The 17335-nt window shown below is 40.0% G+C and overlaps 1 protein-coding gene across 3 annotated transcripts in view; it reads right to left on the bottom strand.

The window, feature by feature from the left end:
* Window positions 1–200: 200 nt before the first annotated feature.
* Window positions 201–17335, bottom strand: part of eif4g3a (eukaryotic translation initiation factor 4 gamma, 3a) — an 82311-nt gene continuing 65176 nt past the window's right edge. For 2 of the 3 annotated variants that reach the window (XM_084739134.1, XM_084739143.1), the window contains exons 21-35: window positions 17221–17325; window positions 14061–14199; window positions 13615–13727; window positions 10860–10950; window positions 8942–9059; window positions 8607–8833; window positions 7807–7919; window positions 7333–7505; window positions 6685–6810; window positions 5757–5838; window positions 5516–5614; window positions 5231–5377; window positions 3899–3980; window positions 3613–3804; window positions 201–1238 (exon numbers count right to left, since the gene is read on the bottom strand). In XM_084739134.1, the coding sequence (XP_084595260.1) occupies window positions 1057–1238; window positions 3613–3804; window positions 3899–3980; window positions 5231–5377; window positions 5516–5614; window positions 5757–5838; window positions 6685–6810; window positions 7333–7505; window positions 7807–7919; window positions 8607–8833; window positions 8942–9059; window positions 10860–10950; window positions 13615–13727; window positions 14061–14199; window positions 17221–17325 (1989 nt within the window). In that variant the 3' untranslated portion in view covers window positions 201–1056. The remainder of the gene's footprint in view (window positions 1239–3612; window positions 3805–3898; window positions 3981–5230; window positions 5378–5515; window positions 5615–5756; window positions 5839–6684; window positions 6811–7332; window positions 7506–7806; window positions 7920–8606; window positions 8834–8941; window positions 9060–10859; window positions 10951–13614; window positions 13728–14060; window positions 14200–17220; window positions 17326–17335) is intronic. The other variant, XM_084739151.1, reaches the window with a different exon arrangement.

The following is a 17335-nucleotide window of genomic DNA, read 5'->3' on the forward strand; positions in this document are numbered from 1 at the left end:
GTGACTCCAGCTGCTCCTCCTGGTCAAATCATACAGCTGTTCTTCTGGTGATGATGCAATGGCGTGGTCCAGAACAGAAAAACTGAAACACTGCCTCAGTTTAACACACGCAAACGCACACACGCACGCACAAAGTCACCCAAAAGAAAACGGTCTCCAAAAGCACCAAGGATCAAAAGAACAAATCATGAGAATCAGCATTTCTTAAATACCTTTTTTGTCTTTAATGTATTTACAAGCTTTAATCTGCTCTGTAGGTCTGAAGTATTACAAGCATGTCATGTTCAGCGACCCTGGCCATTTGCTTTTTAAAGTTGCATTTTTGCTCATTTCATTTGAATGTATCCGGTTTTTGTTCGTCTGCGTTTGTTTTGACAGTTCTGTGGACTGACTTGCATCGCTTCTTGAATGCATACCTCTACCTCTCACACGAGGCGTATGTACATATCAACGTAGAGCAAGCCAAGGCTGAGGGAAACACTTCCTGGTTACTGGGACATAACCTTTGAACTCAAACGTCATACACGGACAACGTTAATAGCTTCTGTGCATCCACTCCTTTTTATCTCTGCTTCCCCTTCATCCCAAAATAATTTGTTTTACCCTGTTTTAAACCAAACAGTGTGGAATCCAGGGAGGCTATTTATTTCACAATTATTATTTTGTTATTATAATTAATTATATTGTTATTTCTGTCGTCATGTTCTCATTTGTGAGCATCTGCAAATGTTAAATAACTTTCATATTTGCAGTCCTTAAAAAAATAATAAATTAAAGAGTCCAGAACCTATGTATCTTTTAAGTCTCTTCTTAAAAAGTAACAAAAGAAAAGTAAGTTAAAATTTAAAACAAAAATATTTTCTATGTATAATACAGGTATTTAGTGCTTCCGCCGTTGGAATCCAAACTCAAAATGGCGGTATGTTTCAGAACCGTACCGCAGAAAAAAATTCCAGCCGTAAACATGTCGTCCTGCCCATACACCCATTTTGAATGTTTGTTCTGCTGTAAGGATGCAGTTCTACTACGTCGTGTCCCCCGGGGTGTCCTCCCTCGTCAATTGTCTTCCGACTCCTCCTCCGCCTCCCGCAGCCAGGTGAAGAAGGCCGTGACGGACTTGAGGGCCACACCCTTACCATGTTGCTCGGCGGGGTCTTTGCTCGACTCCCACATGTAGAAAGCGTCCTCCGAGATGACGTCCTCGTCATACAGACAGTCAAAGAACATCCGGAGAAGGTCTGCGAGAGCAAAGACACACCAGGTCATCTTTTTGACTCTGACAGGGATTCGTAAGTTAAAATTAATTGTGAAAAATATCCACCAGAAATCAGATTTCCCTCTGAAAATTTTGTATCTTGTACCAACAAATTTGACAAGCTTTTGTGAGACTGACGAATAAATCTGACACCACTTTCTGTCTTGAAAGTATTAATTCAAAAGCTGCGTGGATTCTCCCAGCAGCTCCCCTCTTTGTGGAAATGCCCTCTGGAGGAGGTGTGAACATCTTTTTTAAATCTGGGAGGTTCAAAAGAAGAACATTTCCTCAGGCTATCTGACTCTTAAAAAAGGTAAACCCTTGACACTTCAAATGTCTTACGTTTAGGTTTTGGTTTTTGGTTTCCTCTGTAAATCTCAATGGTCTTTTCCATATTTTAATACCTTGATGTTATTTGAATTGTTGGCCTTTTGCACATTAAGCTGTTGTTTTTAGATTTGTATTTATGGTACTTCAAGTATTTTAATATGATAACATTTGTAGGATTGGTTGTATTGAATGTTGTACTATGAGCTCAGCAAAGTTCCCAACGTTTGTTGTGACAGAAATTAAGTTAACCAGTTCACATAAATCCATATAAATGTAATGTCCGTGGGATCATGGTTATGTTATTTGATCCCAATACTGCATCTGTCTCAACTATCTCTTTAACCAAACCACACACATTCAGACTATTCTATTCAATCACGATAATTAAAGATTTTCTTTTCATTTCCGTTCACTGAGTGGCCCTTACAGTGGAGGCTCGCCTCCCACTATAAAAATCCCTGGTGTAGAAGAAACTACGGTGGCTGTGAAACTTGTGATAAATGCAAAAAGCTAGAGCCAGTGATTGGTTTGTCCATTCTGGGCAGTTCCTCGTGACGGTCCCCAACAGGAAGCACCCGTTTACTCTGTAGATATAAACAGTTCATTCTAAGGTAACAACTACAACAATTCTTATTTTCAGGTGATTAAAAATACTTGTGAACATTATATTCCATTTCTGCCATATTCTGCCAATAGATCCTTGTAAACTTTACACACTGGACCTTTAAGTGCTCTGAAAAAAAAGTCCATCTGCTGATGAGATCATGTGACATGATTGATAGCTTCAGATCAGCTCCTAAATGCAGAGGTTCTCAAGTTTTTCTCAGCCAAAGACCCCTTACAAGATTTGACAAACCCTATTTCTACACTTCTACTTGTGAAAGAACGACACAATTATCTTAAACAGTCAAATATTATTTGTCTACCTATGAGGCCTTTTGGACCCCCGGAAGAGTAACAGGGCCCCCTATTTGAGAACCACTGTCTTAAAGAACCTTCATGACGAGATTATATTGATCGCAACAATATTGCCAAGAACACCGATTTAAACACAACTAGTGGTCAACCGATGTTTTTTTTAATGGCTGATGCAGATATTTAGAGAGCAGGGCAGCCGAGTCATGTACAATTCCATTATTTCATGCACATTAAAATCTATTATACGTGGTTATTTTAGCCAGTAACATGTTGTTTTAGATGGAACTTTTATTAATTACTGAAACAGAAGAATGCATCGTGTTAAAGTGCTAGATTTAAGAACATGACTGATACTTAAGGGAGAGTGGGGTCCAGTATGTCAGAATTAACACCATATAACTGCATTATTCTGTTCATTATAACATGATATATATTTAATGCTAGCCAGTAACAGTTTTAGATTAGATTTGCTGTTCATATTTAGAAAAGATGATGGTGACTGAGGACATTTAGACAAGCATTTGTAGCCAGATTCACAAGAATTATAGCAGAAACTTTTTTCACAAAACTCACAAGGTGGAGCAGCAGCCACACTGACCAGGCTGCCTGCAGATCTGTCTGCAGTAGGACTGAACGATTTTGAAAAAATATCTAACTGCGTTTATTTTGACTGATATTGCAATTGTGATTTGATTTGCAATATTAGAGGCAATACTTTGACTGAAAAACATGTTGAAATGACAACGGTGTGATTTTTTTTTTCATGAATCTCTACTAAATGAAGATTTTTTTTGACACATTTTGTCTTTAACAAACATTGCACCCCCTGCGATTTGAAAATTGCATATTGCGCTTTCAACAAAAATTTGATTAATTGTGTAGCCCTAGTCTGCAGACATTTTTGGTTTATCGGCCTTGAGGCATCAGCAGATTACCTCAAAAGATAGATGTAAGACAACCGTCCCAATTACTTGGTCTATCACTACACACAGTTTAATCTAATCTCATAAGAAATTAAAAAAAGATGTGAAGAAAAATGCATCTCATACTTTCACTAGGAGGAGTAAATGGGAGGAGATGGGAGGAGTAAACGACGATGCAGCACTTACTTGGAGGCTGATCGAGGGCGACGATCAGCGCCTGAAGTGCATAAAGTGCTTGCAGCTGTCGCTCAGTGTCTGAGTTAAGGTACTTGAGTAATACAGGCAATCTCCTCTGGATGATGGCCGTGTCCACTCGACAGTTGGTGTTATCATCTGTTTGGTGAGGCAGGAGGCAGAGTGAGTGCACGCTGAGCCGTTCTGCTCGCAGTTTGGCACAGAGTAAAATTTGCAATCAGCGGTGTGATTTTTAGCAGAATAGAGGAATCTGTACTCCAGGTGATGGAGTGCTTACCTTTCACTGCTGCCTTACACACAGCTGTCATCAAAGCCCTCAGGAAGGGAGAGGAGCTCATCTGAGATTCATCCAGGTTTGCCTGAGAAATGGAGCACAAAACACAGGATTTGTCAATTTCACCTGGTTCAACACAAGAACTGGGAACACCTTCAATGGGAAAACAACAACAACAACAAAAAACATGCTGACAAGTGCTGAAAGAAGCAGCTTGTTTGTGTTCAGGGTATGTGTGAGCAGGAGTGGGGCTTTGTGGAAAAATTCTGCTTGAATTGTGGAGCAGCAGAGAGAGATGCCCTCTCCTCAGAGCAACCAAGTGAACAACAGGACAACTGTTTACAACATGCTTTCCCTTTGCACCATGTAGTATTTTTGGATGCTCTCATCGTCCCAAACACTCTGCCACTGCACCCTGCTGCTGCCCATTAAAATACAGAGCACAGACATCGCTGGGCTGCAGACAAAGAAGCAAGCGCTTTCTGTCTGTGTGCACCTTCGTAGACTTCTCTGTCAAACTAGGGGTGGGTGGTACACCGTTTTCTTCACTGTCATCGGTGTCATGTTCTGCGCCAACATGGATTTTGCGATACTGTCATTACCATAATGAAGCTTTTAGCATATTACAACTAATATGCTTTCCCATTGCTATGATAATATGCAGATAGAGGACTACGCACATACTCGGACCTGGAGTTACATTCAGCAGCCATGACCTTTTGTGCCAAGATGGAATCCACCAAGATGTGGAAGCTTAACATTATGAGCAAAAGCACGCCATTTTCTCTGTTGTTAGCTGCAAGAATGACACAAATGTCTTCATTTAATGTTAGTCCCACCATCTGAGGACGTGAAGACGCAGTGGGTTAACAGTATTTTTGATGGAAAACAACTGAAAAACTCTTATGTGTGTGTCAAGTTTAGCATTTTACTTCAGACTGCTTTCTTAATGAGAGATGGTACAAAGCAAGCTCTGCTTCAGAACTGAAGCTCAAGGATCAATACAGATTTCAAAGTTGGAAGCATTACGTTTCCCTCTTTTATGCTGCAAGTGTGCCTGTTGTACTTTGCATTAGCATGATGTGGGGCCGTGGCTGTTGTGTTGGTGAAAGCAATATAGATTTTAGGTCATGTTGCCCATCCTTTGTCAAACCTCTACTCTAATTCAGTCGCCTACCTGTTCCTTTATCACACTCAATATTTCTGCTTCTAACAGGCTGTAACCATGCGCCATAAATAACAGACTGTCCCTCTGATTTCAGTCAGTCAGCTAGCAGGGTTAGGGTGATGGTCTTCCTCTGTGAAATGTGTACGTACAAGTGTCACTTCTCATACCTCTACCCAGTCGAAGATCTGCTCGTCGCTGGCCATGTCCTCCAGGAGGAGTCTCTCCAGCTGCTGGCTCAGCTCCTCAGGAGACAAGATCCTTTTAGACAGAGTCGCCTCCGGGCTGGAGCTGTCCGACAGAACGAACTGGAGTTTCTGTTTGGATCAAGACGAGAGGACGTCGATATGAAGAGGGAGTGGTAAATAAAAGAAAAATGATGAAACGGAAAAAAAGATAGTAGAGGAAGGGTTTATTGATATTTCTTGATATGAGGGGAGGCTTTTATTTCCAACCTGTTGTGAGATGAAAGCCTGGACGTCCTCTCCCTCTGGCAAGAAGTCAGTCCAGTTGAGGCCAGATTCCCTCCACAAGGAACCCACAGTCCTATGGCTCTGTGGAGACGAGACAAGACAGCGTCACACCTCTCCTCTCTGAATCTTATCTTATGCTTTTTCCTTCTCTTCTAATACTGTCTCTCCTAAATAAATGTATGCAGAAGAAATTCAAACAGTTGAAGATTAAAGTGTTTCTTACCATTTGTTTGCATAGTAAGTGCAATATTTCAGAAATTAAGATCCCGGCTCTTCCCACAGGAAGCAAAGGTTTCCTTAATTCACTGTGAAAAAAAACAAAGACAACAGAAAATAAATGTACATCTGCAAGAGTTTTCACAATTATAAATGTCAATACAACACTAGTATAAGGAAAACAATACCAAGTACTTCTTTTGATACCATCAGGAAAAAGAAATTAAAGTCCTAGGCATATGAAATAGAGTATTTATTTTTCTCCTTCTATTTTATTAACAATCTGCACACAGTGCGGGAAGCTTAAAAGTGAACACTGTCTGGTTTCGCTGCAGGCCAAATTCAGGCAGGACAATAAAGACTAACTGGCGTCCTGCATGAGCACTTAAATCACAAAATTTTCTTTTACACCGATGGTACTATAATTAATTACTGTATGATTTAAATGCATTGTCTTGAAAAAGTATTGAAGTATCTTTATTGCTGACAAATTTTAACGTCTGCTCAACTGGTCCTTCATACAGAAGAATAGAGACGTTCAAAAACTTGTGCGCTACTTTAGATCTGGTCAGACAAGGAAGTTTGCAAATTTGCAGCTTGACTATGAGACAATTCAGACAATTTCCTGCCTGTTCACTTTAAAAAATGTCTCCAAGTTTATCCTGAAATTAATCTTGGACAGAGGTGCAGGAAAGAGGAATATTAACTTGAAAAATGCAGCTCAAAAGACAACAATCAAGCGACTTTGTCTATCAAGTACAACACTGATCAAAATGTAGTACAGTGGTGGGAAACAAAGCGCAGTGAATAGTTCAGCTCGCTCCACCACAAGATGGCTATTTGATATGAGCAAAACACACCAAATTTGACTTTATTTCTAGTATATGGTCTCCTAGAGTTTCAGATGAATCACTCAGGTGTAGCCGTCTCAGTACCTAAAGAGCTCTCTCATAGAGAAGCCCCCTTCCCTCAGCACAGGGCTGAGCAGCTCGGCCAGGTACAGCCAGATGTGGGGAATGTCGATGGCCATGTCGTCTGCCTGCTCCAGCGTGTCTGCAAACCTGAGAAAACAACGAGACAGAGGCGGTGAGGATACAACTTAAAATCCTTATATTATTGTTCCTGTGATCAAGAAGGTGACTGCTACTCTCACATATATCAATATAAACATGTAGAAAACACTGAGCACCAACAAAACACCCACATTCATTCAAGTATCACATGTTTTGAAACAAACATACTTATGTCTGTATGGTTTCAATGTTAATGTTGTAAATTAATTGTTTATTGTATAAAGTGCAAGTGCAAACATTGATTACTTGATGCATTTTATTGAATATGGACCCCCAAGGCAATAAACTTTAACTGTTTTATTCTAGTTACTGACACCACGAAATCATCAGAGAAGTGAACAAGCAAATGTGTTTCAATCAATATTCACACTTTATGGAAACACAGCAATTACATTAACAAAATGCAGGCAAGCATAAAAAACTCTGACTTTCTAAAAAGTTAACAATTAGCTACTCGTCTATATAAAGTCCTTTATTATTAGGCGGAGTGCATTAATCAGGCGAACTGACCCTTTGTTGAACTGGGGTTTGGGCAGGCGTCCCTGCTGCACCAGCTGGTAGAGGAGCTGGCCCATGTGGTCCCGTGTTATCTGACTGCGCTCCAGAGTCGACTCCACCCCGACACGCACAAAGATGTTCAGCTGAGGGCCCAAGTCGAGCTCGTCCACACACTGAACAGCCTCCTGCAGAAAACACAGAAATGTGACCAACTTAAACACTGCATGCATTTTGTCCCATTAGTTATTGTTAAATGCACGGTAAGAAGATTAAAGCTGTTGTTCTGATTTATCAACCCAGTGATGAAAGGGCATCACCAAAGAAATTTAGGCATTTAAATCATAAATTATGTGAAGATTAATCAGTAGGAAAAGAAGCAATCATTGATCTATCATAATCATCCTTTAAGCTCCTGTTTGTTGATGTGCATTAAACATTTGCACCTAAACAGGCGTCTAAAGTTGATTTTCTTGTGAACAGCAGTACCTTGTAGTCATTTATGTGCAGGAACTCGTCAATGATGGACTTGGACTTCCTCTCGACCTCCTCCTCAGACAGAGCAGGTCTGCTGGGGGTCTGGACCACTGGCTCAGGTTTCACTGTCGACAAACAAACAACAGTGAAAACAGTTTCTCTCAGTCTCTCTCTTAAGATCCATGGGTGGTCTTCTCTGATTAAATCCCCCTCTGAAGTAACTAAAACTGTTCTTATTTTAATACATAAAATAATCAGAGATTATGAGCAAAGTTTACTTCAAACGGTAAAATTTGTAAATTTTACGCTTTACAGACAACCTGTCTAAGAACAGAATACTAAATGACTTGACTAACAAAAACTCAAACAAAACAATGTACTGGCATTTGGTAAAGGTGTGATCCTTTTGTCTACAAGCAGGATTTTAACCTGCTGTTTCTCTAAAGTTGATTTACACATGTTGTGATGCAAAGAAGAACAATGTAAATTATGTAAATTGTGTTAAAATGAAGGTATTTTTCTGCTGATGCCATTTAGTTGTTTTTACATCAGTAAGGTTTGTGAACAGTTGGCAAGGAGGTTGATATGTTCAATTACAACCAGATGAGCATGAAATAAGACGGTCAAAATTGAATTTTAAGGCAAAAAAACTCAGATTATTGATATTTGTACTTTTTAAGACACCATATTTGACACCTAGTAGAACTTCTTTATGGCTTAAAATCATGGAAACCAAATATCAGAGTGGTGCCACTAGAGATAGTTTATATTTAACCAGTGTGTCCAGTGTTGCGCAGCAGCATGTGTCTCACCAGGCTCCCTGACTCTGCTGCGCTCTGGCTCTGTTTTGTCCTCAGTGACACTTGGTCTCCGGGGCTCGGCTCCCTCTCTCTCGCGGTCTCTCCTTGGCTCGTCAGGGGTTTGACTCTCCAGCAGCTCCTTTGAACTGCCTCCCCTGATGAACGGTCCGGGCCGTGACGACGGAGGGGCGGAGATCAGTGGCTTCTCGCTGCGTTCCCTCCCTGTACTGCTACGACTGCTGGGAGAATAAACAAACAAGTCAATCAGGATGTTCCTGTAATTGAGAGATTAACTATCAGAGGCACAAAGATACAATGACTGAACTGGAGCTGGTGTGGTCCTTTACCTTCCCAGAGTTCTCCTAGAGTCAAAGTCTGGGTTCTGTGGAGGCGTGGTGGAGGGCTGAGGTGAAGGCGTAGACTGCAGCGCAGAGTAACGATTGAGGCCAGCTGTCCTTGATAATTCTGTAATGGAGAGAAAAGTTATAAGACACATGAATAACAGGACGTTGAAATCATTACATCACTATGTCAAGTCGGACAGCTGCAGCAGTAGGAGTGAGAGAAATTCTTCTGATTGTTTTTTCATGATTCCTGGACCAATTTTTGGATTCTTGAAAATATTTTTGCATTCCTCTATTAATTTTTATTTACATAAATAACTAGCACTTGGTCTGTTGGCTCGATGCTAACACATAATGGGAATTCCCATTGATGCACAGACGTTAGCATTGCAAACACAAACTGATCCATTTTACTTTGCATGCTTCACATAAAACAACATGTGGGCTCAGATTTTCAAGCACAAATTTACTCTGATCTTTTTCACTTCATATTATTTATTTTTATTTTCCATTTTATTTATTGTTCACTATTTGATGAACAGGAACAGCTAAGTGTAGTACTTATCTTCTAAAAGGACGGGTATTTTTATTTCATATTTCATTCTATTGTGCATTTTATTTATCACTTTTATATGCAGTGCAGTTCAGGGTTTTGAAAGGACAGTTTTCTTCCTGTGGGAAGGATTTTTAAATGTTCACATTTGTACTGTGCAGCTTGTGCAGTTTTCAGGGGTTTTCATTTTGGCCTAAAATATTATTTTATTTATTAGATTCTTATGGCACCAGTTTGATGAGCAGGAACAGCTAAATGCAGCACTACTTCATATAGTATTTTATTTACCACCTTCATATGCAGTACAGCATTGATGCTGCTGAGGCACATAATGTGCATTAAATCATAATATCGAATCACGGTATTTAAGAAATTACAATATATATCAAATTGGCACCCTCGTCTCATGATACTATTGAATCAGGAGATAAGTGTGTCATCCCTGCTCTGGGAAGCAGCTGCCTGGAGGAAGAGTCGTCCTGCCTGGTAAAACTCTGAGGTAAAAGTTATGTTCTGCCTTCTGATTTGAAGTGGTAAATTTACAGCTCACAGCAACTAAACACAATACAGTCTCTGGCTTCTGTCTGATGTCTGGTGCTGGCAGAAAATGTTGCACATTTCAAATCTGTTGTTAGCATACACAATAGCTCAGAGGACTAACTTTGCTGGCTTACTATATTACGTGAATGACGCTGTCACTCCGAACGTCCCACCGAACCCCATTCAAAAACCTGGCAGTTTAATAAAACGCTGCTTGATAGTATCTGAGTCAGGTACAGCCCTACTTTTTTCATTCTTTACAAACAAGTGCAATGCTTTGAATGCCTTTGAGAAAAGATGTCAGAAAGTGTGCGCTGTTATCCACATTTAAACAGACAATGAGTCTTGCCCCTTCCTTTGGCATGTTTGCTTCCCCGCCTTCGAGAGTGGCCGTTTGGAATAACTACAAACATTTCTGTCATACTTTGTTTGGGCATACTGACACCAGAACTATGTGAAATTTACGCCAGCCGCAGCTACAATCTGACCGTCACACCTGATTTTCAGCACCGGGTCACAAAGCTGATGAAGTAGCGTGTCATGGTTAAGCAATTTCGTCCTTAGCTCTCTAATCTAGTTGGAATCACCACAACTATTTCTACTCAAAACTTCATGTGTAACGTCAAACAGTCATCCAGTAAAATCTGAGCCAAATAATTGAAGTTTGAAAGAATAATCCTCCAGCTCTGAGTCACTTTTAATGTTTTGCTTTCGATGAATCTGAGAAACAAGATGAAAGATTCTTGGCTGATGAACAATTTTTTTTTTCCTGTGCAGTGTTCCGACCCACTGTGGTCACGCCAGGTCAGCTAATGTGTGTATTCTTACCTGAGTCACTGGCCTTGGCTCCTCCACTGCTGCCCTTCACCCACGTGACTTGAGCTCGAGGGCCCAACTGGATCTTCTCATCCATCTGAGGCTGCAGAGAGAGACTGATGTAAGAACAAGCTGCAAGCACACATAGAAAACTGACAGCAGCAGGCAAACACTTGACGAGTAAATGATCTCCACTTAAACCTACACGTGCCTGAGTGTTACTTGAACACTCTGAGCTGCTAGAATCACCAGCAGAGAGAGAAATTAACACACACAAATCAGCGTAGATACTAATGTGCATATGTCACCTATCCCTAACAACTGGCTGTCAACAGACTCCCTGACATAGCTCTTTCTGAATCCCTCTGCAGTTCATCTTCCCATATTTTACACCAGTTTATTTGTATTCAGGGTCTCAAAAGAACATCAGTTAAATCCTTTAATTTAAGATATTAAACCACGGAAAAGCAGCACACAAAACACGGTGTGTAACATGTAGTGTATCACAAGAACTGTCAGAAAGGATTAGTAAAATGAGTGTCCTCCTGAGAACATGGCAGAATTCCTCCAGCAAGGGGAGCTCTGCAAAAAATAACTTGCTTTTTTTTTCTACAGTGCAGTACCTCATGCCTCCAGCAGGGGGACTTTGGTACTGAACATGAACCACAATACTGTGGATCAGATGAGGGCAGAGACAGAGTTAATGTGTGTGTACACATGATGAGCCACAGGATTCCTCTTAACTGAAGTGTAAACAATAATCAGGTTTCTGTGGACAGATATTTTCTACAGAGAGAACAGAAACAGCTGGTGAAAGCGTTTGTGACTGATGAGGAAAAAAAAAAAAAAAAACACTTCATGAACAAGAGACAAACCTGTTACGACATGAAGAACGGCCTCACACATTCGACTAAATTATAGTACAGACCTAAAAACATTTAACCAAGACTTAGTGCGCGAAGCTGCCTGCAGATTGATTCACCACAGGCTCAAAAATTACAAAACACTGAGACAAAGCTTTCAGGCTGTCTTTGGTCAAATATGGATCCTTGATCAGTTTCCAGTCAGTGTTTTTTTTTTATGTCTCCACAACAATGAATTCATCTTCCATGAATTTGCAACTAACAATTATTTTCATAGTCGATTAATCTTGTTTTACTCACAACCCACAGATATTCGGTTTACTGTCACAGACGGGTAAAGAAGCCAAAAAATATTTGGTTTCTTTACTCGTCTGACGGATATCTGTGAAATATTAACCTTTTAACTCAGAATCAGAGAATTTTGACTTTTTGCTCAAATCAATTATCAAAATAGTTGTCAATTAATTTAATAAGAAATCAATAATTGATTATTTGATTGATCATTGCAGCTCTACGTGAATTTGATGCATTATTTAACTACACTCCTGTGACCCTGTGTCTAGAATGCAAGTGTCACATCAGCCTCGTGCTCGTGTGACACTGAAGCAACTGTCTACTTCAAAGTGTCAAGCAGCAAAGTAGCAGCCAAACTTTCTTTTCCATCAACACTAGACCTGCAACAATTAATCAACTAATCAATTATTAAATTAATTACCAACTATTTTGATCATCTATTAATTGGTCTGAGTAACTGAGTAACTCCTGAATGACACTAATCAACACTGATGCAGAAGACTGACACTTAGGTCATTCATAACTTTACACTGAACCTTATGACTAAGTATTTTCATATTTTAATCTACATTACACAGTTATAGGCTTCTTTTTCGATTTGTCTGTGATAGCTATAAAAAACAATACCATATCCTTGTTTTTGCATTAGTCTCCATTTTAGGAAACCTGTTTAATTAGCCAAAATCTAGATAAATACATTTATTCAGTGCCTTTTTATTTGGCATAACCATGGATGAGTGGCTGAAAGAGACGGACAGGATAGATGAGGGAAAATACAAGCTGAGACATGTTGGAAGAAGTCAAGAAACAAGGCTGGGATGTTAAACAGAAAATGGGGTCCGCAGGGTGCAAAATTAACTTTTTTGTCCACCAGCGACTCAGTAGATTATCATTGTTTTTGAGGCCGGTGAGTGAAACAAATCTCCCAGCGACTTGCGCATATTACCAGAATTTGGCTAGTGGCTGGTGTTTATTTTGGTTTACGGTGGTCTGTTCGCTGTTTTCAGATCTTGTGTGCCGAGAAAGATCTGCCTACTGATTTTAAAACAATCGCCCAACTGGAGCTTAACCAGGCTCTCAATCAGTTTTATGGAACAGTGAAAAATGCAAAAGGTGAGGCCTATGGTTTCGGTTTCAGAGTTTATCACTAGTTTATATCCCTTGTTTCCACCCAAAGCCGACAAACCACACCAATGATCTACCAATGATCTCTGGTTATGTTGTCCGACACACTGTAACACAATCTTCAAACAAGCTTCCCCATTGTGTCTCTGTCGCTGTAACATAAATTCAAAAACTTAAACAACTATTGAATCTATCTGCTGATTGTGAACCATCAAGGAAGTGATCCGTGTTTGAGATATGTGCAGTTTATTTGGTAACCATGGTAACACGTTGGTGTGTGAGTGTGGAGGTTTTTCCTGATATATCAAAGTAAAAAGCAGTTAAAGGAGAGGATGTGTTGTGTCCTACTGAATGTATTTTAGCACTCGTTTCACTCAGAAGTCAGTTTCAACACAAACCAGACCCGAGAACTGACCTACAGGTGTGAAAGCAGCCTCAGTTGAAAGGGGAAAGTTCTGAGCGTGTAGACGCAGCAGGTCTCTCACCTTTGAGATCTTTGGGATCTTGGTGGGGTCGATGGTCCTGCTGTTCTTGGTCATGGGCACAGTGTTCCAGGTCTCTTCTCTCTGCACGCGCTGATCTCTCTGATCTCTTGAGTCTAGACACACAGGCAGGCCAAAAACACTGTTTTTAAATGAGTTCAGCGGAAAACAGAAGATATTTTCATTCATTAAAAGTCAAACAACTGTGAAATTGGCTGACTGAGTGACATTTTTGACCGTTTCTGCCTTTCATGATGAAATATTATCGGTCAGCCAACAGATGGGAGGGAGTAAGGGGCTTCCTGTCTGCTGTCAGGCACAACAGCGTCTCTGCAGGCTACAGGGACAGGAAGTCTGCCTGTATGCTCGCAGGCTTCCTGAGTCACTGTAGCTGCGCCGCCGCCGATGTGACTCTAAGCCTTAAAGAGGATTTAGACTGCGGGCCCGACCTGTTCGTCTCTTGCTGTCCTTGGAGAGCAGCTGCTGGTGCACTTTTCTCTGCTCCTCCTGCTCTTCAATCTTCGCCTCCTTGTGGATCTGCTCGATTGTTTTCGGGCCCTGGTCGGCTCTCCTGGACACCCAGTTGTGCTGAAAGAATAGCGAGAAGAAAAGACCTCAGAACTGAATCAAGCTGTCATGTCAGTTTCAGCGGTTTCAAATGGATTTCTTTTCCTTGATCTGAGCCGTTTCAAATCCCAGCACAGATCATTTTCTTAAAGATGTTCAACTTCAGATATAAGAGGTTGTCAGCCACTGGGGAATATCCTAAAATCAAAGGCTGGTGAATTAATACTCATAGCGATCAGACAGATGTGTTAACAAGGCTATCAGTTTCAACTTGCATTGTCATCCTTCATCTTTTAATATTTGTGCTGCTCTTTGCTGCTGAATATGGAGGTTTTGTTTTTAAACAAAGTGGATCCTTGCACTGCCTAAGTAGCTTTGCTCATTTTAATTTCAAATTTGACAGAGCGCAGCACAGCAGGGTTTGAATTTGTTGTTTCCAGCGTCTTGTATGAGACTGACATTGATTCAAATAGCCTGTGTTAGGTATGAGTTACTACAGGAGAGAATCACTCTTTAATCAATGCAGATGTCTCTATTAGAAAAGTCTGACACGACACCTGACATCCAAAATCATTTGCTCCTTGTCTGTTTCTCTTCCTCTAAGCCCTCATGTTTTTTTCTGCCGTTGTTGTGAGCCCAGGAAATGTTCATGTGCCCCCAACTGTTTATTTATTGTTAATTTATTTAACCAGGATGATACAGATGCATGATGTTACTTAAGAAGGATCAGATATCAGATGAGGATTGTATGTATACAGGATGTCCGGCTGTCCAGAGTTAGGCTTTTAAACTGAGGTTAATTTCTGCAACAGTCTTGGATAAGGATAATGATGTGGATGTGAGTATGCACATGTCACTGTATGTGCACAACTGTTTTTAAGTGCAAGAGTGGTGAAAATGTATTAGTGGCAGACTGGATATGGTTGAAATTAGTGGAAACATTGTATATGTTAACATAATGCAAATGTGTCTTCAGTGGTTTCATCACTTTCTGATAACATGTAATCCAGAACATTATAATGTATCTGACATGAGGCTGGGCAATAAATCAGAATAATTCAATTATTTCTAATTTTGCATAATTTATAACAAGGCCACACACAAAAAAACCACAGACTTATTGCAACTTAAACTACAAAGATTTCTTTTCAGCAAAAAAGTAACACAGATGATACTGTAGCTGGACATGTTTGCGGTCTTGAACCATAGATGTTGTGAAAACTGTGACATGAATGTCACCAGCTGCAGATTACAAGACCCTCATGACGCAGGGTGGCTATCTCTGAGAGAATCTAGCAATCACATCTACTAGAGGGAAGGAGTGTCAAATGATCCTACAAACTCCTCTGAGCTCCTTGTGGTTGTCGATGAGAGAATGATTAGACATTCAAGAAGTGAAGCTGTGGGAGAGGACTGATCACTGTGTGGATTCAACATTTTTTGGTTTGTCCAAACCCACAGGCTGATAGAAAAGCTAGCTCACAAGCTGAGGCTGGTGTCAGGAAGCACAGACAGCTGTTTAGCAGTATTGACAGTCCAAAGCTGAAATGACGTCATGTTCTTTGGGATTTCAGTGTTTTCAGTGAAGCAAAACAAAATGCTGCTGCTCCTGCGTCTGGAAGGTGCTGGACAGCATTTACCCTGAGCTTTCCAAAGTACTAATCGTCAGTCGTCAATTTTACGGTGGTTTGTCATGAAACTGATACTTGGTTTACCCCTAATATCAGATAATCTGTATTTATAATATATAAATCATGGTAACAGCCCTGCAAAAGGTCAATCATGTTGTATTATTTTTGCAGAAAGAGTAAAAATAGAGAATTTGTTGGTTTTTTTTTTGTTTGCTTTTTGGTCATATTGCCCAGCTCTAATCTGACTTTACACCTACATACAGTATACATGAATCAATCTACACTATGACTGACGATTTCTGTTTTACAACCACTACAAAAACAACACTTTCTTAGTGGTATAACAGAACTATGTCAGCAACATGTGAACACATTTTAGTGTGTAGCTTCACAACACACACATCACCACAATAATCTGTTTCAAAATAGAGATCAACACAATCGTATGCAGTAGAATTAATAGCATCTTAAAATGTTTAGGTGCACTGAATAGTTGATTCTAATACCAGGAAACATAATCAGTCTCAGAAGACAGCCACTACTGTAAGCGATTTTCATTCTTCTTTGTTCTTTGTTGTTTAAAGCATTAATAAACACACAGATGGTTTATACAGTATCCACCAGGGATGCAATGATACCAACATCTCAAGGTATCAATTGCAACGATAATACCACAATATAAAGTCCACATTAAACAAAAAAACCATGAGCAAATAACTGGCATGAACTGTCTTTGGTAAAGAATGCTTACATTATGTATGTACAGATGCAACAGAAAAACAATGCAGCAGTAACATAAAAATAATAAAATAAAAGAATTAACGATGTTATATCATGTGAATACTGCCACAATTCAGTATCACAACATTTCTTTAACTGTGATATTTGCTCTATTGTTATATCCCTTATATTTACATTCCAGTGTACTTGAATGTTTATTAATATTATAGGAAACTGTTATGCTTGGTTATACTTAGCTGTATTTTAAATGCAGAGCTATGTGCTGTCAACTTACTAACAAATGCTTTTGCCACTACTTTTATTCAGGTTCTATGGTGTCTCAATCAACACATTTGTCACGTGTTTTCAGCAGTAAGAGATGATCAGCACCTCAGTCGTCAAGCACGTACATGTTTAGGTTTGCTTCTGTTCAACAGTGCTTTTTCTTACAGGTTTTTCTCCCATCAGTCTTCCTCAGAATGTGTTTGAATTCAATAAAAGGTACAGTAGTAGTGGATCCATTTAGCAGAATATGACCTGAATATCTACTATCATTTTCCAGAAGGTCAGAACGATAAATGAAATAAAGCCTCTGTGGGAAAATTCATTGTGAACCAGAGCTCACCTGAACACAGGATGGGACTTAAGAGTTTCTGTGCAGATAAAACAAATATCACAGCCACACACTCACCAATCTCAGGTCTATAACGTCCTGCAACATGAACCGTATCCGAGATGACGTCTTCCTCTCCTTGACGATTTTTTCCATCTGATTGAAATACTGATCCATCCGAGGCTGAGGACAG

This window comes from Lutjanus erythropterus, chromosome 2 (assembly GCF_056507025.1).
Source record: "Lutjanus erythropterus isolate fLutEry1 chromosome 2, fLutEry1.hap2, whole genome shotgun sequence".
Lineage (NCBI taxonomy): Eukaryota > Metazoa > Chordata > Actinopteri > Lutjaniformes > Lutjanidae > Lutjanus > Lutjanus erythropterus.